This window comes from Phallusia mammillata, chromosome 2 (assembly GCF_965637545.1).
Source record: "Phallusia mammillata chromosome 2, kaPhaMamm4.hap1.1, whole genome shotgun sequence".
Classification (NCBI taxonomy): domain Eukaryota; kingdom Metazoa; phylum Chordata; class Ascidiacea; order Phlebobranchia; family Ascidiidae; genus Phallusia; species Phallusia mammillata.
Genome location: NC_137253.1, coordinates 12,185,456 through 12,208,778, shown reverse-complemented (window position 1 = coordinate 12,208,778; position 23,323 = coordinate 12,185,456). Strand labels below are relative to the sequence as shown.

Sequence of the window (23,323 nt, the reverse complement as noted above, 5' to 3'; positions counted from 1 at the left end):
ACTTCAACTGTGTGAGGTTTTTTTTATTTCATTAACGCAAGAGAAACGAAACCGCGTAGAAGAAACAAATCCTTGTGGTCATAGGGCCTGAAACATAAAATGGGGGTCACCAGTCGGGGTTTGGGAATGGAGCAAGGTGAGTGGGGTCAACGCATAAAACTCAGTCGATCAATAAATAACAGAAAATGGTCGTCGTACAAGAAAATAATCGAGGGGGTGTTAGAAAACACACGTTGTCACACACGCACATCACACAGGAAGCGTAACTGTCAAAAACAAAACGAAGACTCCTGAAACGCAAAACTGTGCCTGAAATCATAACATGCATCTTGCAAACTAAGCATGGTTGATATATTTTCTGAGCCTTTGTTTGATAACATGTAGTAGTAAGCTTAGTAGTAAAAGTATATGATGCAGCTTGGTGCCAAGTCCACGAACACGCATAAGGTTTATATGCGTGAGTAAATGAATGGAGTGGTTAGGACAAAATTACGCGTTGGTAAATCAGGCGAACGTACCGCACTGTTTAAGACCGGGGGAAAACGTACTATACGCAACCGCATAGGGTTGAAAACAAAAATCGTCAACAGAAAAAAAAAAACAGCCCAACGGACATGTCTGAAAACGCAAAAGTATGAACTTCAAAGGTGCAATGAGTTTTTTGATCACGTGATCGGATGAGGGTCTGAAATCAATGTCGTGCTTCGTTACATCACAACTTCGTAGACTGTAGCCTTTTTGTCTCCGGATCCTGTGACTATATAACGATCATCGAGCGAAATGTCGCAGCTGAGGACAGATGAAGACTCTTTGTGCTGAAAGAAAAGGACAGTGTTTAAAAAGTCTACGTTTTATCACAAGCGTGTTGTCTACCCTTCAAAATAACTTTTAAAAGCAGAACACTGATAATAACATTAAGTACAATTGACGGAATTAATACGGTCGCAAATAATATTAAAAGGTTAGGTCGGTTTAATGATTGAAAAAAAAAAACAGGCAGACACTTAACGTGGATTATTTAATTACAGTATTTATTGTATAATGAAAATGTCGTCAAGTGTTCTTCCCACTCTTAAAAAATGGCGCTTTTCATCGGAGAACGCATTTTGCATTGTCTGATTAAACCATTCAAATATTTGGGTTAATCAGGACTGCGAAATTGCGTCGTTCGCGCTTATTACGCACTAATCAATGGCTACTTACACGCATGCCGTGAATTTAACGCTAAATGAAGGCAGTTAAGCCTGAAATTGCCTTCATTAAAACCGGCACCGCGCCTCAAACTCAGGGCAGGGCATATGAATATTTATTGAAATAACATTACCAGTAATGCCTATAAAGTAGGTTAACCAGGTAATGACAAGCTTAGGAACAGGAGCCAGAGTAAATTTGCACTGTTGGTCGACTTAACCGGTAGACAGACCCACTTGACATGATCACGAATAACCGAAAAAGTTAATACGTGTAAATTTTTATGAACTGAAGGCGTGAGACCGACTAGGACCCACAAAAATGACATTTATGTTATTACCTGGAAGATACTGGCTCCATATGGAGTTCGCCATGAGTTGAGCATATTATCTTTTCCAGTACTGACAAACCACTTGCCACAGTGGGCGAATTTGAGCGACAACACACAACTTTCGTGCAGGTGGAGTTGGTACTTGTCCGGTTTGCTGTCGTGTAACACTTCGATGGTGCTGTTCTCCATTCTACACAATTAATATAGTTTGGTTACAATGACACACAAGTAGCCTGACACAAACTGTAATTTTTAGTCAAACATAAAAAGTACGTTCGTGAAAACAAAATCTGCACCTACCCCACAGTAAGCCATTCTCCTGAGGGACAATATCCAAGTGAGAAGATCTGTGAGCTGAAGTCGTGTTGATCGAGTTGTTTGCCAGCAGTGAGGTTCCACGAACGCACGGTGTTGTCCAAACCTCCTGTCCACAACTTGGTACCGTCCGGTGAGATGTCCACACAACTTGCACCGTCCGTGTGACCTTGGAATTGTCTGTGAAGAAATTGCGTGGAGTAAGAAAGGGATGCGAAATGAAGGTTATTGAGTTATCAAACCCTTCGGAAAGACCAACGATAATGGCATAAACGGCATTGGATTGGTCTCTAAATTAAAGTAAATGCACTTTAAGTATGTGTAGGCTGCAAAATTTTGTACAAGGGAGAAATAGCATGTTTTAACAGCTTTAAGTTTAAATACATAGTGGTAAGGAGCAAATTTACCTGATAACAGTTTGATTGTGCAAATCCCACACAGCAATATTTCCGTCACTGCAGCAACTGAAGCAAAGTTTGGAGTCGGGACTTATTGCTAAAGCGTAACACGCTAGTGCCCCGGATTTGAGCTCACCCTGTGGAAAGAAATTGAAACTTGATTTATATGCAAAAGCATACACAAACTATGCCAATGTGGCAAGTAACTACTTGTGTGATTGCAACTCGGATAATATTTGCCTTAAGCGGCATTCAATGAATATTTACCTTAATGCGAGGAGCTGGCCCTGCTAAATCCCAAATCGACAGGGTGTTTGCTTCGCCTCCAACAAGCAAAGTTCTTCCATCGGGGAGCAACTTGCACGATCTAATGTAGCTGTCGCGTTGCAGGCAATCAAGCTGCGAAACGGGGGTCTGTTTGACGACAGGTGACGACGAAACACCGTTGGCGACGTTCATGTCCCAAATCTTCACGCATCCCTTGCCTCCCGTGTACACGTGTCGTGTCGGGTTGCTCACTGTCACAGCGCACACAACCTCGCCATGTTGAAGACTGAGGATCGGTCGAGCGGCTCGAGGGATGCCAGGTCCGATAAGAGCGTCAGGTGGAAATTGAACCGGTTGGGGAGGCTGGCCTTCGGCGCTCACGTGGTAGGAACATGCCCTGAATCAAGAAACACGCCATTACATTCCATTTCATTGGATATAAGAAACAGTGGGATCATTGACTTGACTTAAAACGACAAAAAGTAGGCTACTTACTGTTTAGCCATCTGGTGCATAACATGAGGAAGTGCTCCTCTCATCTGTCCGTCAAATCCAGGAATTGGTCCTCTGTAAAAATGCCACCAATTAATCATTCAGTTGCCTGATTCGAATTTCTACCGCATTTTGAACAGCGATTTTACATGAATAGCTCGCAGTTCGGATGTGAACCAACCTGAAATGTGCAGCTGCCATTGCTGGTGTGACACCGGGTGGAAGTCCATGTAGATTGTCGTACATCCCATGCGGTCCAGCTACAGCCGGGTGCAACATGTGAGGGTATCCAGCACCAGGTCCACCGTAGCCTAATGAGACTTGAGGTCGCACTAGAAAGAGCAAAATAGAAAATGTTATCAAAGCCCTAAGTGTAGTACAACTAGTTTGCCTAATTTTGTGATTGAATTACAACTCAGGATCAAGGCTGTGGGCTATACTGTGGTAATTCTTTAAACCTCAAATGAATACCTAATGGTTTATACTGTAGCCATCAGAGCAAAAAGCAGGATATTTTATGGAGCCTGAACACTTTTACCCCTGCACACAAACTCATTAAAGTTGGGGAGCAACTCCTTCGGGTCTAAATACTCCGATAACGCACCCATAGAATCTGCAATTGATCTCTCAGGCCGTGGTTGCATGTTTGGGCTTCCAGAAGCGCTGTGCATGCTGGATGGACGGGCTTGGGGACTGACAGATTTCGATGACGAAGGGTCTCGTGCTGGTGGCATATCCGGTCGCTGAGCGCCGCTAAAGAGCAAAAATACGTTTAGATAGACATTTCGCCCAACCAGAATACGTGAAAACATTTGAGGAAATAAAGTTTGTGACTTACTGCATTTGTCTTGCGTTTCCACTTGCCGAAGATCCAACTGAAGATGGACTTCCTGGTCCGGTAGCAGGATTACCTTGCGATTCCTTCTTTGGTCCAGGAAAGGATCCAATGGAACGGGGTGGGTTTTGGTGGTTGATGGGTCCTGGTGGGTGGTGGGGTAGCTGACCTTCGTGGACCCCGTTTTCCCGAGGTGAGTGGCCGTCGACGTTTAAGGGGCTCGTCCTCTCCTAAACAGAGGTACATACAGATACTTACATATTGTTGAAATAGTGTTAGTATATAGGCCAAGACCCACATAAAGCTGTTTTGTGGACAATATAGTTGACATATAACCGTTTCAACACGGTGCATTTTGAATTGATCTTACTTGTCATAGAAAACTTTAAAAGGCTTAGGCTACACAGTTTTTACGATGTGAATCTTTTCAACTGGCTCTTAATTCCGTGTTTGAAGAGTCTTTAGTAAGTATCGCCAATGTGGACATTACTAACAGCAGGAATAAAACCCTTCTTGGCTTAATACGGATATATGGCCACTTCATGCCGGTAAATATCACTTTGCCGTCGATCGGCGACGAGATGTAGACGCTAAAATCATTTTCCCTTTCATCTCGCAGTCGTCAATTGTTTCCGTCTACTTTCCCATTCACGTTAACGCGTTCAGCGGTTAACTCTAATAAAAAGCGCTCACTAAAGTGTTGGTTTAATGGCAAACTATCGAGTTACCGTTGCTGCGCCGAATAATGGCTCAGCGGCGAGGCAATTTTCGTAACGCTCTGCCCTTTGGTACGGTGGTTGATACAACGGCGGGACCTATTGTGGTAACGTGTGCGTCTGAAAGGGTTTTCGGGAACAGGAGAATTGCGTGATTGCTTATTGGCTCTGGCGAGCGCTGTTTGAATAACTTGCGACGTGTGTTGGCTCTAGTGATCAACCCCTTCCGCGGGTCCGGTAAATGAATAGGCCGCGCAATGAATGGAAGCCCGCTCTGTTAGCGGAGAGATTCGAGTAAGGTTTGTTTAGAGATGCTTTTACTCCCATATAGTTTGTGTGTTTTGAGACTGGTGTGAGCGAAACGGCCAGTCACCGTTCATCGCGATTCGTTCACGTCGTAACCGAAGCCGCAAAGAGCCGCAGCCAACGCATGTTTTGTAACCAAACACTGTGCGCCGTCCGTACTTTTGTGGTCGTCAAAAAGTTGTCTTCAAATTCTTATCGCAACGGCCGTCGAAAATACGGGCCCGCTTCAAACCGCGACATCCCACACATGTGCGCGTTAAAGCCCGTGCCAAAAACTCAAGCAGGCGCAGCTGATGTGGCGTAAATTTGAACTTTAGAATCGATTCGAAACCTTTTGTACGTTGACGTCTGCCGACCCAAATTATCCTGGGAAAAAATACTGGCAAGGTCGAATGTAAGTGATAAGGAAATTTCATCGGAAATGAATAAGCGGGAAACATCAAAGTATGAAGACCCACCTGTCGTGTACAGATTACTATCCTTCCGTTAAAGCACGGCTCTAGTTTTAAATAGTTGAAAACCCGCTAAACAACGTTAGAGACGAGACTCAAAGAATTTGCGCAAAGGTACAACATCATGTAAAACAGGTTGTTCGATTTCTTAACATGGGAACGCCAAAGTTATATTTGCTCATGGCCCCTTATCTACAATGCCAACAAACTGAGCGGAGTGCTCGGGCATAAGGAGACACACCAATACACATATCTATTCAATCACTAGTCTGTTTGTTCAGACTTCGCGGGCAGACAGGGCGCAAAGGGAATGAGACAAATACGCATAGCATGTTTGAGTAGTATTGCCGATTAATAAGGCGGCCTTGTCCCAATAAAGGCGGGCTAAGGTCGTCTGTTCAACTAGGCGGCAACCACAAAGTTGTGAACGTCCAAGAAGGAAGTTTAACCCACAGATTTCCCGTGAAGCAATTACCTAGCAGCCACACTAGCCACAATTTCCAAAATTTTTGTCACTTCGGCTTCCACCACAAATTTTTATCTTTATAACGTGACCACGCAAAAGCTCTTTTCTGCGTGTATGCAAAAGCGATGGGTAACGCTACAAATTATGTCATTTTGGGTACGGGCTATTTGCTTCACCCGAGTCTTATCGCCTACACGCTTGCAGTGCAAAATTCAGGTTAGCATCAGAAACTCGTGCTGACAACTATACAAAATTGGCGCGTCCCTCTCATCGATTAAGATGCCCAGTGCGGCGCTCATCAAACTTCATCACTGCACAGAAGAATGTCAGACGCCACCACATTAGGAGTGCAAACTTGACGCGGGCCACCAACCAGGCCCATAAAAATTTCGCGACAGATCGCTAATGGGATGCTGGAACCGACTTGGCAATCGATTTCGGGGACAACGCCGTCGCCCAGACCGCCCGCGAATCGATTTTCAACGCTTTCACTGGCCGGATTTGGACGTGAGTATGGTGAGAAGCGGCATGGGAGGAGGTAGTAATTTGTCGCCCAGCGTGGCAGTGAATTTATCACACAATGGCGCTTCCATCCCCCTTTGAATGAGCTGGTAACTTTTCATGAGATTAAACGGTGCCCAAAGCGCCGACGATGTCCTTTGTTCCCTATTTGAAACTCGTTCCCATTTTGAAGTTTAAAAATTCCACTAATGTTTAAACAGGCCGACAGTGCTTCCACACCTTGTGGTTCTATAGGGGCTTGAGTGCTAATTCAAACAACAGAGTGGGTGGTTAACTCAATGACATATTTCATAATTTTGGTTTGTTATTGTCACTGAATTGTAAACACACACAGTCATTCATCATTTCTAAATTTGCTATTTGCCCCTCACAAGGCCGGTGCCAATAAATCGATGCGAATCTCGTTTTAACAAAGGCTGCATATCGACCACATCCGAATAACTCGGCCAGAATGGTGGGAGTAGATATTCCACGATTTCATACACTTCTGTGAGGTATAATCAATCCACTGCATGTTTGCCAAAGGCCACAATGCTTCATAATTCATGCCGTCCGATTCCCATTACTCAAGCGCGCAATCATCCGACATCTCCGGGGGAGTTCGCCTGGCTCATCGGATGCACGCCGTAAATTATTCATCGGTGGTCGGGCGCCACTCTGTTACGTCATAGCACGAGCGCGCCGAAGCGAGGGATCAAAACAGGAAGTAAACGGCGGGGGAAGGAATGATCTTCCTAATCCGGATGATGAAACACACATTTGAAACCCATGCGTAGTACACATATCGGTCTGCTGTGTTGTTTGCGGTCTTGTGTTTTGCCAACATCTTTAGTCGCCGCGTTGACAGTTTTTCCAGGCTGGCTGGCAATTCAGCAACCACAAGGAACCTGGCGTCAGTCCTTCGTTTTGGTGATGCTTTGTAAGGTATTTTGCGCTACCCGAAATAATGCTACACACATTGTGTTGTGGGTAAAATGTTGTGGGGCGTCATTGAGTTTTGATGATAAACACTGTTATCCGTAGTTAGGTGTGCTTAGCGCATTACGACGGCAATGGTGCGTTAAACCTGGAACTAATAACCTTATAGCCGGTACAGTTTTTCGTATTCTCTTGTTTTTCGTAGGTTGGCGTGTAATTGAGTGTGAAATCCTCGGTACATAGCCCTCAAAACGCACTAGATTTGTTGCGTTCAAGTATTGAACCGAAGTCGAGTTACTTGTTTAGATAAAAACAAAATTGTGGTACTCACGTCGTTGGAAACATCCACCACAAGGTCAGGATCACTCTTCTCTACGTCTGAGTCCTGTAACAAAAACACAGTTTCAAGGTACCTTATCAGCACGTTTCTAGGATTCAATGTATTACCAAAGACGGTGGAATGAGTCATACCGCAAAGTGTGGAAAACAAAGTTACGTAACTTGTCTTCAAAGGAGAAATGGGTAGAACTAGGCTTTTAACCAGTGGCATTTTGTGTCCACCCTCAGTACTTAGAAAGACTGAAAACAGGCTTTGTGAAGTTTAAAACGTTTAGTCACCGACTTGTGGTGCTGGGGAGTGTTTGGTATTCGTTATCAGAGATGTCAGAGTGGATTAAGGCATTAATTTCGCTATTTGATGTAGGTTTAGATCACAAATGTTGATGACAACACAGAAAAGAGGTGCTGTTTCTGACGTTTCACAGACCACGCTTACTCAACATAGTGTGGCCATGTTACACCGTTAGTAATTTTCCTAATGGAATGAAACATATATATGTGGTCAATGGGGTGTGCACTCTAAACACAAACGTATGCGGCCTAAAAATAAGCTTGTCTGCGTTAACTGCCAAACGCCCTTTGCGGTTTGTCTAATGCCGCGTGACGAACCTTACAACCCGAAAAGACTTGGCACTCGGTGATGCAAGGCGCTGATCGAAGTCGATAACACTGCATGAGCGCACGGTGTTTGCACGTCGAAAGCCCGTGTAAACAACACGTCGCGGTGGGTCAGCTAATCGGGGTCATTAGCTAATCACCGTGAAGGCTTGAGCAGGTCGTGCGTTCGTGAGGCGCCCGGTGGCAAGGGCCCATGACGGGGTCCGCCGATATTCGATACAGTGGGAGCGCGGTCAGCCAGCGCAGTAACGAATTCCGGGAAAATAAGTTTTCGTCGGGATCACGGCTTCTGCGCAAACACACTCTACTGTCTTTCAGTCCACTTTAATTACCAAAAGTCGACGGCTGCTTGCAGGGTCAACAGAGCGATACCCATCTGCGACAAAACCGCGGCGGCTAAGCCGTTGTTTGTCGCGGTCTTCTGCGATGCCCTGGTTGTGAAATCAAATAGTCGAGCACGACGCGTTCCCAAACCACTAGCGAGTACGCGATGCGGCTAAAAGCCCGATCCGGTGGCAATGTGTCAACGCGGCGACTCGAACCGTGACCAAGCAAATTGGACACTCTGAAGGCGAGTTCTCGAAGTTTCCGTGATACCACGAGAGGCGGTTGCTTGAAAGCAAACAATTTTCCACCATTGCGTTGAGTATCTGTGGTTTTTGTTTCGACGGCAAAGTCAAGTGTCCAGCGCATAGAGCAGGGATCCGTCTTGACCCTCTTAAGGGTTGTTTGGGAAAGGAAACACCGTCCCGCAGCGTGTGAAACAGACAATCTGGGCTCGGACTTAATAAAAACGCTCAGTCTGTACCGAAAATGCGACAACAAAGCGCAAATTCAAAGTTCTTTGTTCTGCAACGTCTTTTTACAATGCAACAATACATCACAACTAGGTTTTGTTTCATAGACTGCTTGCAACGACAAGCCATAAAGCAAACAAAGAAGCTGTAATTCAGGGTATAACCTTTTGTTTATCACTTTCGCTCTTTTGACGTGTTATAATGTTTCGGGCCCTGTTAGTTGAAGGGACATGTACTAAAAGCACCATCGAATTTCGGCGCAAGTGCAACGCCTTTGTGGAGGTTTCACACTTTTGTCTCGGACGAAACTATCTCTATTAGCTCATTGTTTGTTTCAGCCATAGTCCACTTCTCATGTCATCGCCGGTGCCTTAAACGAGGTACTTTATACTGGAAGGAAATCGGCAAACAAAAGACGACATTTCGGTTGCCTTGTAAGTCACCAACCAAACACAATAGAGTGTTGCTTGTTGCAATGGCGAAAAAAAGGGATTACGGAATCGATGTAGGCAGTTTACTGGCAGTTCTGACAGGCACTTTTTCGGGTCGGTAAACCACGAACAGAATTTGAGGCTCTCAGTGACCGCGATTTGCTGACAAAACAAGCGGGGCGGGACAGCGATTTGTGGCGCAACAAGCGACGGGACGGCACCGGGCACCTGCTCGCTAATTAGGAAATGTTTTTCTAAAGTCTCGAGTGCGGTTTCGTTCATTTCGGTAGGTAATCCAATTCCGCACATGAACGGTTGTAACGTCAAAGTTTGGTATTTCACTATAGGCTATTCATTGCTTTTCAAATTTATACCCTTTATATTAAAACTTATATCGGGTCAAGTGGTGTAAAGGTTACTGTCCTTTAAGGGGGAGAAAAGCCTTGCTAAATCTCCTCAAAGGCCATTATTACAACAAATGCAACTTCTTAAGGGTAGAAGTGGGTTAAACTGTGCTTGAGAGTGAGAAAATTTCCTAAGAAGTTCCACTGTGTAGGTTGGAAGCAAACAACGTCCAATATGGGCTTTGTTATTTGCTTGGAACATAAACCGTCATAGGAAACGGACGTATCGCCTCATTCGAGTCAAGCAAATTAGACGTGGGAAGCCATTTAGATCGAGTTGCAACTTCGGGGAAACCAGATTTTGTGCAAAAGGTCACAAAACGTAGAGTCGTTGCCCTAGGGGCCGGGATGTCATTTGCATGCAGCGTGAGAGATTAATGCGTAGGCTACGTCCGCTATCACCAATCGTACAGAGCAATTGCAAACCACATTCTGAAGCTCAAAATTCTGGGACAATTTCATAGGTTTGCTAAGCAATTCTAATAATGACAGTGTTGGCAAAACGTATCATATCAGGCAAACGTTTCAATATAGGGTCTACCGAAAAAGCATGTTTTACACAACAAACCTCTTTATCAAGTTTTCGTCGTTTATTGGGTGTATCCACGTCCCGTGAATGATGGTGATGATTGGTTGGGGGTCGGACCCCGTTTCCTGACAAGGGGTGAGGGTGAGCTTGACTGTGTGGGGGTGCGTGACTTGGGGGGTAATCGTCGCGACGGGGTCCACCATTGATCGTGGCGGGTGAAATGGAAGTCTGAAAAACAACAAACAACCTGATAGTTGTTGGAATCTTAGTCGAGCATTGAAGCGAAGTTTAAAGATAGCAGTATTTATTATAATGATTTAAGTATCCTAATAGGATTTGTGGAAATAATCCAGATAGTCTTTGGAAGCCAAAGCCAACATTCGGGCAATAACGTTGTGCCGAAAAACAAACTAAAGAAAAAGTTGAATGTGTAGGCTGCAAAAGACCTCTAATAAGACCTCTATTGGCTGAAAACAAATATTTGAGGATTTAGGAATGGTCTTAAACATATTGCCTTCCGCATAATCGACATTCTTAACCGCAGGGCGACGGCGTGCGTCTCAACGCGAAGCCTGCTTGTCAGCGGCTGATCCGGCTATAACGCGGAGCCCTTTCATCCCAATCCCCAACGGGAAACGCCTTAAAACGCGCGTTCATGAGTGAACAGGAGACAAGGGAGACTCACCGCTATCCGCGCATGTGTAAACATATCAGCCCACAGACCCGGGAGAGACGCATTACTGGGAGCATCGACCCAGTGGGATAGGAGACCGTGTATTGCTTTTGACATTAAGTCTTTGATGTGGTGAGACCGCCTGCGCCGTAATTGCTACGAGCGGTCTATAAACCAAGCAGAGAGGTTCAAAGTCACACCAAATTGCACCCTTGCTGGGTTCACAGTGCATGTGGGAGTTGAGGTTTACTAAGAATGGAAACTTGATTTAAGAGAGTACTCGTAAAATGTTATATCTTCAAACATCCCTTTACAACAGCAGTTGTGTAAAAACATTCTTTGGTCATTTTTTTAAGGTTTGAGCTTTGGTATTATAACTTTTTACAACCAGAAGAGCATTTTTGAAAACGTTTGTACATTGCAACAAGCGTCCGCACATATGCTAACTAACGCACACTCGCAACGCTATTTGCTTATACGCCTGTCGGCAATAATCCGTATTGAAGTGGCTGCGGCGGGCAAATACGCTGATTAGACGGCGTAACAATCGGATTAGCCGTCCCGATGGCTTGTGCGGGATGTTGAGAGCCGAGTCGGCTGGTGTCATGCACCAAAACGTGGCCCAACCAATGATGACTGTAATCATCGGACGTCGTATTGAACGCTCGCCCGCTGCTCACTCATGTAGCGGCAAAGTGGACTCTTGTTTTCATAACCTCGCTATGTCAATGCTCGACCATATTTGGGTTGGGTGTTCAAGGCTGCTGCGAGGTTCACAAGGCCGTTGTGGGATTCCGAGTCGCACGCAGTTGCGCCATGACGAGCGATGGCGGTTTAGCTCGCGAATTTTGTGGCAGGACGTTAAGTGGCAAATCGGTGTCCCGCAGGTTAACCTGAGCGTATAAGCTATGAGGTTTTTTTCGTAGGTGGTCCTAGTTCGTTAAACACAAAGACCGAACAATATTGTAAAAAAAATACCAAATAAGCTTTTAACTTAATTTGCGGTGTTTTAGCAACACTCTAGTTAACTGTATCTAGAATGGTAAACCCGCTATTAAACATGGCTTGAACAGCTACAGGGTGAGAATTTCACGGTTATGGATGCATCTGAGTAAACAAAGTCTTGCGTGTTTCCGTGAAGACACACGACTGCCAGGCGCGCCCAAGAGGACCCACAAAACCGCAGACTACTCGCGTTTACGTTCTAGTCTGCGAGTCGACTGTTTTCTAATGTCATGCTTAATAGGCATCGCCTGTCACCCCGTGTAACCACACACACTGCTTTTTGTCAAACGTTTGTGTCTTCAAGTCCAGCACTATTTGAAGCTTTACCATGTATAGTGTGGTTTTTAAGCAGAACACGTGAAAAGTTGCTGAGTCATAAAAAGTTACAACATTTGCTGAATCATCACTGTAGGTGTAAGCAATGTTGGTGTCAGATTTTACGCGCATTAGGATGTTTTTTAGCGCTTCGCACGTTCAAAAATTAAAACTACATCCTACCTAAATAAAAGTGCTCGGAATTCATGAAACATATGGAAGGTTAACAACAATAATATAAAGATCACTGCAGGCCATGTTAGATGTATGAACTATTAGGCAAAAAGCACTGTTTATTGGTGCATTATTGGGCAAAATTTGAGTTAAACCGCGAACTTTAGACCGGGTAGGCGTTTCCGCCCTGGAAGGTGATAAGACATGACACGTAGGAAAGTGGTTTGGAGAGATTACCCAGCGCCGTGTGAAAGTCATCCCCGGTGAGAGCCAAAAGCGGCGTCAGTCCATAAAAAGCTTCCCGCCGCCCGAGTGCCACGTAATTTGAAGATACGAGGCGTTTTGAAGTGCAAAAATACCCGTAGGAGGAACAAGAGAAAGGAGCCATAGGACTGTTCCCACAATGAAATCATTAAACAAAAAATTTGTTGGACCGATATATACGATAACATAACCTAAAAGGCCGATTTGGTAAGGTAGCATGAATAGGCCTACAAGACACAAGCTTTTTTTGTGACACACTTCGAAAAGCCGAACAAAGCTTTAGCAACAACCAAAACACCCCATCTACTATCCCATTGATGTCATAAGTAAAATCGCTAATAGGAAACTCATTTCGATGAACAATGGTAAAATATTAGTGGTGTTATAGCATTGGCCCATTGGTCAACTCCCTGTCGTGAAGTATTGAGACAATGAAGGACAATTACATCGCTTTGTTTTGTTTTAAATTATTCATCCCCTTTCTGTTGCAACGAGCCCAAAGACTGCGAGATTACTCCATAATAAACGAGGGGCATCCGTGAGCCAAAACTCACAAGCACAGTTTATTTTACCGTAAGCTTTTCGCAAGTGTTTTGACCGAAACACGTTATTGTCAACTTTGCTATTAATCAGTCAATTTTAAAGGCTATATAAAACAAACAATTACTGTACAAGGTTGGATGCACAAGTTTATCTATGCTTACAATTCAACAATCTTTTCCAACGAAACACACGTTTGTGTCAGAAACGCACAAATACAGATAGCAATCACGCATAGTTGGGTTGAGAATAACAAAAATGCCGCAGTTTTCAGGCGACGAAAAGCACAAAACACCCGTCGTGGAGTAATTGCGGCTTGGCCTCTAGCACTCGCCTGTAACATCAACAGGGCTCGAGCGGTTGGTTTATCATCTGTTCGGCGCCGAGGTTATCATGACATCTCGCTGTGGCTTTACGGGTGACCAAGACTCGATGGCCCGATACGAAGCTCGTCACGCCCAGTAAAGCGTATTTTACGGTCGTGCCTATACCTATAGGCATGTCGCAACTACTGAAAACATTCGGAGGCAAAAACGCGCATTCCCGGCGTGCGATCTCATTGGTTGATGGTCACGGGCCTGAGAGCATGACGTATGGAAATACTTTTCGAAAGACGCAAGGCGGTAGGATATGGAACCGCAATGCGGAACAACACGTTAGAGTTAGGAAGCCCCTTATAGTTATATAGATTTTCCATTAAGCTACAATGGGGTATTTTCCATTTGGATAAAAGTTTCATCCTAATAAGAAAAGGCCCAACCCAAAAGCAGCCTGAGAAGCAATAAACTGGGTTTTTCGTTCACCACAAAACAAAACATAGGGCAACTAATATGTATAAGATCAAATTAGCTGTTTCGCGTGAATACGAGTTTCGCAATATGGTACGGCGATATCGTCAGTTCTATGGTAGCAACAGCATAAGGGTCGGGTGGTTCTCAGTAAAAGGCATATCGCGATCGGTTTATGCTTCCCTTTTCCTTGGATTGTAATCGGAGAAGTATTTGAGACTGGCGCCGCGAAAATTTTCGATTGATTGGCGTTAGAAGAGCTGAATTGTCGAAGTGGGGCTCTCACAGCGCCACAGCGTTATAAATGTGCCTCTAAAATGATGTTTGCGAAATCATTTTGCATCTAATAACGACCCAACAAAGCGGCCAGCACACAAAGGGACCGCCGCATGCGAAGCAGGAAGTAATTGTTGCGAGCTATTTGCGCCGCTTCCACGCATAATCGATCGATCATTGCGACTAGTGGCGCGTTAATTGCTTCCACATGACCCCCTGCTCTCCCGGTGGCTTGCTGATTACCGCATTGTTTACTCGCTGATCGAGAGCACGGAGCTTTTATGCGGTGGAGAACGAGCAAAAAACCCCACGGACGGGAAATTGTGCAACACTCTGCAGGCGTGAAGGCCATAATCCGGTTATTAATAGTTCTCAAGTGAAACGCAATGCGGTAGAGGCGCCCTGAGCTGGATTTGATTAAGCTGCTACGTCTAACCGTTAGTAGGGTGCGCGTGTTGAACCGTATGCCCGTGAGAAATCGAGCTCCGGTATCGCGACTTACGATCGCTAACAGGCAATGTGAAACGCCGAACAATCACGCCGGAGATCGGAATAACTTCAGCGGACAAAAGACAACCGAGTGGCCGCGGAAACGGTATCCGGCTGCGGCGTGTGAGCATCGAATACCGCGGGTGACTTGTCAACAAGCAAGAGATGCCGCAAACTTGTCGTTCTGACGCACAAGAGAGGCGTTGGCAAACAAACTGGGTCCTGTACACTCGCAATGCTTGATTTGTCCCTGGGGTTCGATACCCTCGTGGGTGAATCAGCAGCGTGGCAGGGCGCTATTGTGTTATAAACGTTCCAGGTGGCGCGTGACACCATTGTGATGTTGATGGCTACAATCTAAGCAGGCAACTTACGTTTCTGTTCTCTCGCTCTCGGGCCGACGACGATCCAAAGGGCGGTCCTGCACGAAAAGAAACAACAACAATGGGTTAGTGGCGCACAAACAAAACAAATACGAGACGATAATTAATAGCAGTCACGGCTTGACTTCGCCCAGCACCGCGTCGTAGGCGTTACTGATTCAAAGTTTTTTTTTTAAATCACGCGAACCAAAACGTATTGAGCTCACAGGCAACTCAATGTACCCCGCGCTACGAACATTTGTGCTTTAAGTATTGGATCTGACCCGAAATGTCAATGACCGTAATGTTATTTCCAGACCCGTTCCAAGATGATGAGATGATTTTAGTTTCGCAACTAAACTAAGTCAAGATAGTTTCCGATAAGTCGATCTAACTGGTTAGGTATAAATTAAAAGTCCAGGTCACGAAATTAAGATACACCCAAAAATAAGCGTCGAAAATATAACTTGAAAATCGTTTATTTCTTACAAAATTAATAGCAGCATGGGTTAAAATAATCCAACATGTTTTTCTCCAATACGGCATATGACCGGAACCAAAGAAGTATTGCGGCTTGTTAATTGGACTTATTGGTGCGTACAATGTCAGTAGACAGCCGTGTATTTGCATCCGATTGGCATCGATCCGTCGGCGAATAACCAGACTCAATAATCCAGACCCCCCGATACCGACCAAACAAGGCTACTCGATGACCTGGGATACGCATTTGGACCTCACAAACGAGATTGAATTGTCGATACTCTGGTGTATTGGATTATTCAGCCAACGCATCGCTATACCAGCTGCTTGGCTCTTAAGGGTAAGGAGACGATGTTAAGTCATGGGTTTTGATCACTAGCACAGGTTCAACGGTCGATAATAAAAACACACTCGTTTACACTTGACCCCCACGGGTCACTGACGTCACACTCAAGAGGCGATTTGCTGGTGACGACCAAAAGGATCCAAAACCACCCATAAAGCTTGCTCTCTTGCGAGAACGTATTATGCAACTTAAATGCAAAACGCTTCCACGCATATGAAATTCTGATCACCGAAAGCAATTTATCTATTGTTAGCAGTATTGGTGGTCTATTGTTAAGAGATTGTTGTCCTTATGCTGTTACCATATTGAAACGTACAAAAAAGTATTGACCGCAGCAATATATAAATCATGACCTGTTTCGGGGTGTTTAAATAAATCTGATTTTCTTCATGTTAAACTTTAAATATATACTTGCGTATAGTTTATTTTGTATGCACTGCGAATATCTACTGCATACTTCGCTTGGAGGTTTCTGTCACTTGACATTTACATAAACATTATGCACCGAAGAGTCACATTCCCACATTGACAAGACTTTGGTCTTATTAGCAAAGGAGGCCGGTTTAGCGCTTCGACCTCGCGCGTAGAAGCTCGGCTTTCCGTCATACAAAGATGCCAAGTGACGTAAAGGCAGCGGCCGTGAATATTTACAAAGCAGATCAAGACTGCGAGTGGTGAAATACGCTTGTGCCTGGTTGACGATAGTGTGGATTTTCCGATTGCAATCTAAGCTGTGTTTTGTGGTGATGAGTCAATATCATTGTCTTTTCCTCCGTGAGGAGAAATACGTTTTTTTTTATGCGAAGTGATTACAAAGAGTGCGAAATTTCATATACATATCGGATAGATTTTTGGGCTGTTTCCAAATCTGTATGGGGGGCTGCAGGCAAAATTAGAACACGTATTGATTGTAAATGGCCGATGAACTGTCAAACGAAATCTCTTAATTTAAATAATTGATCAAAGCACAACGAAGGAATCTAGCTGTGTGAATTACCTGCTTCAGATCCACGGATTTCTTCTTTGGCTGCGGCAGCTGCTGCAGCTGCGGCTGCTTGTGCAAGAGCGTGGGGAGGCTGGACACCTCCAAGTGCAGCTTGAGACAAGGCGAGGAGGCCAGCTGCCGATGAAGAAGTGGGTAAATGCGGTGGGGGTATCCCTCCTGGATGCGGGGGCATCCCCGGAATCGGTGGGGCTGTGTGATGTAACTGAAACTGTCCTTGCTGTGCCTGAGATATTTTTAGAAAATGTTTTAGGCAGGGTTGGATTTTTTTTGTTTTTAAGGGGATCCTCTATGATTTGGCATAATAGGATTTATTAAAAGGATGTTCCATTGACATCAACAATAACGCTTTCAGTGTTAAAATCCCACTAAATGATAACGAATTGGTAAAATAACAACAACAAAAACTTTTCAATCAAATTTTTAGTGCAGTGGGATCTGAACATGTGTTGCATAAATGGAATGTTTTTCGGGGTTTCATCCAATTAGATCTTCGCCTTTCAGCATCTTAATTTGTTCACAATCCAAGTACGTCTTAGGCGCATTAGCAAAGATCGATTGACTGATCGTCAGTCGCTCATTAGTGGCCAGGTAGACGTGGATGAATTATTTAATAATAGGAAGAGACCGGTCGACGTCTGCTTACCCCGATAATCTGATTAAGTTCGGCCATCGTCACTTGCTTTGCCCGTTCCACCGCTGCCGCCACTTGCTGCTGTTGCTGTGGACAAAACAAGCAGAAACAGATCAATATTAATTTCAGCTGCGGTCAGACTAGAGATCCTAGAGCCGCGCAAAATGAGGTTGCTGCGCGACACGCGACCTTTACGCGACACTCCCGCGAATAATCTCGACATGGAAAATCGAAAGCGATTTGTGGTTGGGTGGTTCGATTCGAATCGCCCCTGGTCGAAACTCCTCTAATGGCATGGTCGGTCCCAGGGCGGGCATATTTCAGTGCAAATCAATCGCGTACGATTAGGGCAGGCCGCACGACGTTTAGATTGCGCATCAATGTCATGGCGGCGAAGTATTGAAAGCGCACGATGTAAGAGTTTTTCATCGCCCGGTTGTACTGGCTGCTGGAATCTCATACGTTTATCGGGATCAAAATAGCATACTTTACCAGTGTTCAAATCAACATGTAACCGTTTAAGACTTCCCTTGTAAAACCAAATGGCTCATTAAGGTGCCTCACTTGTTTATGAAAGTCAAAAACATATAAAGAGGTGAACCTTGCTCGCATAGTTGAACAAACCTCAGTAACAAGCTTGAACACTAAACCACACCCCGGTTCATGTGTCCATAAACATCAAAACACGGCCTAGGGCCAATAAACATCAGTCACCTAATACACGTTAAAGAGATTGACAAGACAAGCGTAAAGATACGAGAACCACATTACCTAGAAACGGGTACAAGCGGTGGTTTAAGATAACCTAGATTCTGTTGGCCCAACGTTCATAGGCCGAATCGCGTAACAAGGCCGCACCCCGATAAGACTCACATACCTCTTGGTTCAAGTAGTGCATTATCTGCAGAATGATGTTGTTTAGACGTTTCGCTATCTCGGTCTGTCGTGCAGAAAAACAGGGGCAGTGTTAATGATAGGGAAGGAGAGCCAAATACAAACATACACAGACAACCAACCTGTTTATGCATTTCGATGTTCAGCCCGTACGACATTTCGTAGTACTGTGTATACAAAGAAAACAAGAGTTTAATGGACTAGCGGATATACAGTTGTATTTAACTTTTGTTATTTGTATGTTTAAAGGATATGTCTGTAAAAAGAGCATGTGTGCCACACATAATGTAAACACAGTCAGCCAGCGGTCAAACTAGATTGCTTCAATTTCTATATACGTCCAAACTACCAGCTATAAAAACAACCCACGAAAGTGTATTCAAGAGATGACCCGAAATTTATTTTACTCTGCGCCTAAATATACGGAAAGCATAAACATCCGGCAAACGGACTCACCATGACGTAATGTCGCTGCATCTCTGTCTTTTCGGTCGCCAATTTTTCTCGGTCTACTTTTAAACTGTAAAATAAATACGGTAAATTTTAACCAATGAAGACATTATAACTTTTGGCATCACGATCTATGGTTTCATCTCGATAAAAACATTTTGAAGTCAACTTTACTTGCGGCAAGTGGTTGTACTGTTCGTCATTTTTGCTGTCAATAGGCCTAAGAAGCAAGTTGTTTCCAATCAAGCAAGATTAATTAAGGTTGCAATGCAACTATATGATTGAAATGAAATCCAACTTGTTATGGAACATTCAGTTTCTTAATAAACACAAACATTATTCACAACCTAAACATACACTTGAATTGGCGTTTTGATGAGCTGCTTAATCCGCCCAACAATACAACCGCCCCAATAACAAAGGGCGTTCGACTTGAGAAACCACCTTTCGCCTTATCGTTGAAAAGTGCAACGAAGCGGTGGTAATGGGGGCTCGTTGTGGCACTACGCGGCCTAGGAATACATCGGGCGTGCGTTTTAACGACGGGGCGCCTCAAGCCGTAATGACAGATCGCAACGAGGCCGAGTCGAAGAAAATTACATTCCACGGTGGGAAGGTTTTATCCAACTCGATCCGCGCTGCGATCTTCAATACAGGCGAAGCAAAATTTGCGGTATCTTGTCGTGACACAGAGCAGCTGTGGACGACACCAAATCGATTTTTTGCACGTTTCGAGACCCACTGTTTTGCTATTGAATGTGCGATAATACGCACCCTATGGGTGGTATGAATGGGTTGACAATGCTTAAGCCAGGGGGACCAGCGACTTAAGCACCCAAATTTAAGCTATGTTAAGACATTTAATGCAAGCTATGACGTAAAGTCAGTGGTTACTTAAGACTAAAATACAGTTTGCTCAGTTTGACAGTAACATACAATTCTATGTCCCTATATATCGCGACCGTTTGACACACCCAAACCCAATTTAATGCAATTTTCTCGCCATTTTAGAACTGAAGTAGATAGGATTATAGCACTCGAAGTTTTTTAATACCAAGGTTGTTTTCGAATTTGTCATATTCACGGTTATTTCGTGTGCCAAGTTCAGAACTATCACTTATTTTGTCAACAACACGCAGTAAGCATATACCTGTGGTGCTGGGCCTGAAGAAAGTTAAATTCCTCCTTAATACGATCGCACGTCTCCGATACGATGCTGCTGAAGGGTTGCCCAGGACCCGGTGGCGCCTAAATTGACAACAAGAATCATTAAAATAAGATGTTTTTCTCATAATTTATCTGTAAAGTGGTACTGTATTCAACAAACATCCAAATATTAGCTATTTTGGTATGTTTTTAAGGAGTTGGCAATAGATAAGGCTGTTGCAACACTGAAAGCGACGACATGAAAAAAATCTTCCACAATTATACTAAACAACTGTCTTAACTCTACTCACATGATTTGAAGTCAAAATTTGCTTACCGGGGGCCTATTGGGGAACATTTCGTGGGGATTATTCAGTAGCTTCGTCTTTTAGCTCTCCAAATGCAGGTTCGAAACAAATGGGTTTTCTGACTGTTACGAACAAACGGACGGTTGAGTAATCACATAAATATATCCAAACGTTGTTTTACGATACAGGTGGTCGACCAGCGCATACAGAAAGTTACAACTGTTTGCTAGTTGTTCTGTAACAGAAAGTAGAATACATCCACTGCGAAGTCGGAAAACGGCGGCATTTCGAGCACAGAATTTTGGCGCGTTTGTCGCGTTTGCCCTGATGTATAAAACATTGGTTTTTGTACCTTACCATCATCACCAAGTCATATTGAAATAATCTCACATAAGCAAACAACTGTATTTGATTGCTTGTCATCCAGGGCGCATCGTATTTGTCTACCATGCAATAAATTGCCTTTCTAAACTAACCACACCAATTGGCTTGAATTACCATTTCTTTGCTCTTGCCTTCTGTACAACAAAGCAGTAATGGCACTCTAAGCTTTCAGATGGGCAGCAAACATACTTCTTTGTCCTACCTGTCCACATTTCATCTCAAAATTACTCGCTGCCGTTCCTCTGTAGCTCAGTGGAAAAGCGCTCTGTGCGTGGTTGCCCGCAAACCACTCGTGGTGCTCCATTACGCATACCGCTCTTCTGAAGTGACGCGCTCTTTTTCCCTCCCACTCCGCGCGCCGGGGACGCCACGTGGAGTCAAACGTCTGGCCAATCGGCAATGCTCTATTAGTCTAGAACGGGACCTGTTGATCAACACAACGTGGAGTCAAGAAAGTCGAGTATTGACTTCGTTGCGAGACACTAATTCAAACGTTAATTGAATAGTCTTCGCATTGTACATGAATTCCCATTGTACATAACCAGCAACATTACACTGGTGTCTTAATAATCGTAGACTATTTCAAGCATGTCTCAATTTGAGGGAATATTTCTTCAAAATATGCCGACTCAACAATTTTGGCAACCGAACTTGTTGACATAGCGAGTTATCTTCTCAAAACTTATAAGTTAGTCACAAATTTTGGGGCCACATCCAGCCACGTATATTAATTTAATTTCCAAACTGATTAAAACGAATGGTTTGGAAAGATTCCGAGGATTTCTCTGCAGGAAAATCAGTATTTAATAATTGACATTCCAGGAGCGGCTGGAAGGCTTTACTGTAGTCTCGACGCTTGACGACGTTTTCTGCCCTAATTCGCCGAAGCGTCAGGCCTTTAGTGACTCCCAACAATTGACCGCGGGGACAAAAGAATGCCCGCTTTGCGTTACCTCGCGCTTGCGTTAATTGTTGCCCATTCGAATGACCGGAGTTTGAGCCGAAATCCAGCAGCTGTCAGCGTGGCGAGGAAAATCGCAAGCATTCGAAACTCGGCGCTGATTGTGAGCCGGCGGCTGCGATCGAAATAATCGGCCCGTCGTTCCTTTGTTTTGCGTTTGATTGCCGTTGCCGCGTGAAGCGCGTCTTTTGAAAGCCGTTGAACGCGATAATTGGATGATTACGCTAGCGACCTGGAGTCCATCCGAAACGTATAGGCGATGTAACCTAGATCTTTTTTTTGTTAAATGTCAATGCGAAAAGCTATAGTGATTTGTTATGTTTCGAAAATATGTACTAAATTAGCAAATATAGTTCAATATAATGTGACACAATACTCTGTTTTTGTATAGGCTTTGTACTTTATATAATATGATTTTCAAATGAAGGGTTTAGTTACGAATGCAACGTTTTACGATAATTACGCTAGCCAATGTTTTACTAAACAGAAACATTTTTTTGTTTTTTGTGTGGAACTTTCGTCCAGAACTTTTGGACATCACCAGTAATTAAATATGAAAAGCGACATAGCGTTACTGTTTTTATGGTAACATGTTTTTAACTCACTGCAAAGTTCAAATCAAAACTTGACAGTTTATTTTTTATTTCACACCATTTATTTCACCCATTAAGTATCGTTCACCTATGAAAATTTTACATTTAAAATCTTGAATAATATCGATAACCTTGACAGAGGAAAAGACAGACGCCGACGGGAGACAAGAATGGCCCGCTGTTAAGGCCCGATTCCCGCGACTCCGGCGGCCCCACAGCGGGACACCGTGGCCGTCGCCACCAATCGAACGTCATAAAAATTGATCAAGCCGAATTGGAGGGCTGTGGCCTGGCGGGACTTGTGACGCGTTAAAAGATTACGGGATATTCCCTGTAGGAATAAAAAGGATCGATTTGGAGTCAGCCATCGATTCGATGTTGCGACACAGTTGCACAAATGGCAAAGAAGTAAAAGATATAAACCCATAACAACTCGTTGGAAGATAAGTGTTTGAAAATCACCTTGGAATTAGGAAGTAAAAAATAGCAGCTTGTAAAATTTCTTGAAATGTTACAACTATGTAGATACGGAACGAGTGCTGCAATTATTTAAAAATGTGATTCACGTTTGGGAAATCTTGTGCAATCCAATACGAAACTTTAGACACTAAATATTAACACAATTTTTCAAGAGTCCATTTTAGTTAAAAAGGACGTAATTGTTCAGGTAAGTAGTAGGCTACTTGTAAGTTTCATCCGTATATTCTCAAAACAAAATGGCTACAATTGATTTTTGACTGCGGGTAGTTCCTTTTAATCTCAAGTTTAATTGGTTATAGGCCTACTTTACGTGCGTTTTTTCTGTTACCTAAGCTTTGTGAGCCGAACTTTCATTTCCCACATAAATTTGTGACAATAACGGTTCTAGCCTTACTTTAATTCATCATCAGTATATCAACATACTTTTAAAG

At 43.9% G+C, this 23,323-nt stretch overlaps 1 protein-coding gene across 1 annotated transcript; it reads right to left on the bottom strand.

Moving 5' to 3' along the window:
• Nucleotides 1-8: 8 nt before the first annotated feature.
• LOC145212053 (transducin-like enhancer protein 4) lies at nucleotides 9-20,777 on the bottom strand. Its single transcript, XM_080080084.1, has 19 exons — nucleotides 20,504-20,777; nucleotides 20,171-20,268; nucleotides 19,027-19,090; nucleotides 18,693-18,737; nucleotides 18,554-18,616; nucleotides 17,689-17,763; nucleotides 17,037-17,268; nucleotides 15,226-15,272; nucleotides 10,367-10,555; nucleotides 7,541-7,594; nucleotides 3,833-4,059; nucleotides 3,599-3,747; nucleotides 3,176-3,326; nucleotides 2,998-3,069; nucleotides 2,503-2,899; nucleotides 2,245-2,372; nucleotides 1,823-2,017; nucleotides 1,532-1,712; nucleotides 9-815 (listed from the first exon to the last, which is right to left on the bottom strand). Exons 1-19 carry the CDS (start codon nucleotides 20,522-20,524, stop codon nucleotides 708-710), a joined length of 2,496 nt encoding a protein of 831 aa, XP_079936210.1. The 5' UTR covers nucleotides 20,525-20,777; the 3' UTR covers nucleotides 9-707.
• Between the last annotated feature and the right edge of the window lie 2,546 nt (nucleotides 20,778-23,323).

Bases quoted from the DNA above. Each gene is read 5' to 3' on its own strand.
- LOC145212053 (XM_080080084.1), bottom strand. From the start codon at position 20,524: ATGTTCCCCAATAGGCCCCCG. The intron at 19,091-20,170 runs GTATATGCTTAC...TTTATTTTACAG, and splicing joins CTTCAGGCCCAGCACCACAG to TTTAAAAGTAGACCGAGAAA. The intron at 18,738-19,026 runs GTGAGTCCGTTT...TTGTATACACAG, and splicing joins TGCAGCGACATTACGTCATG to TACTACGAAATGTCGTACGG.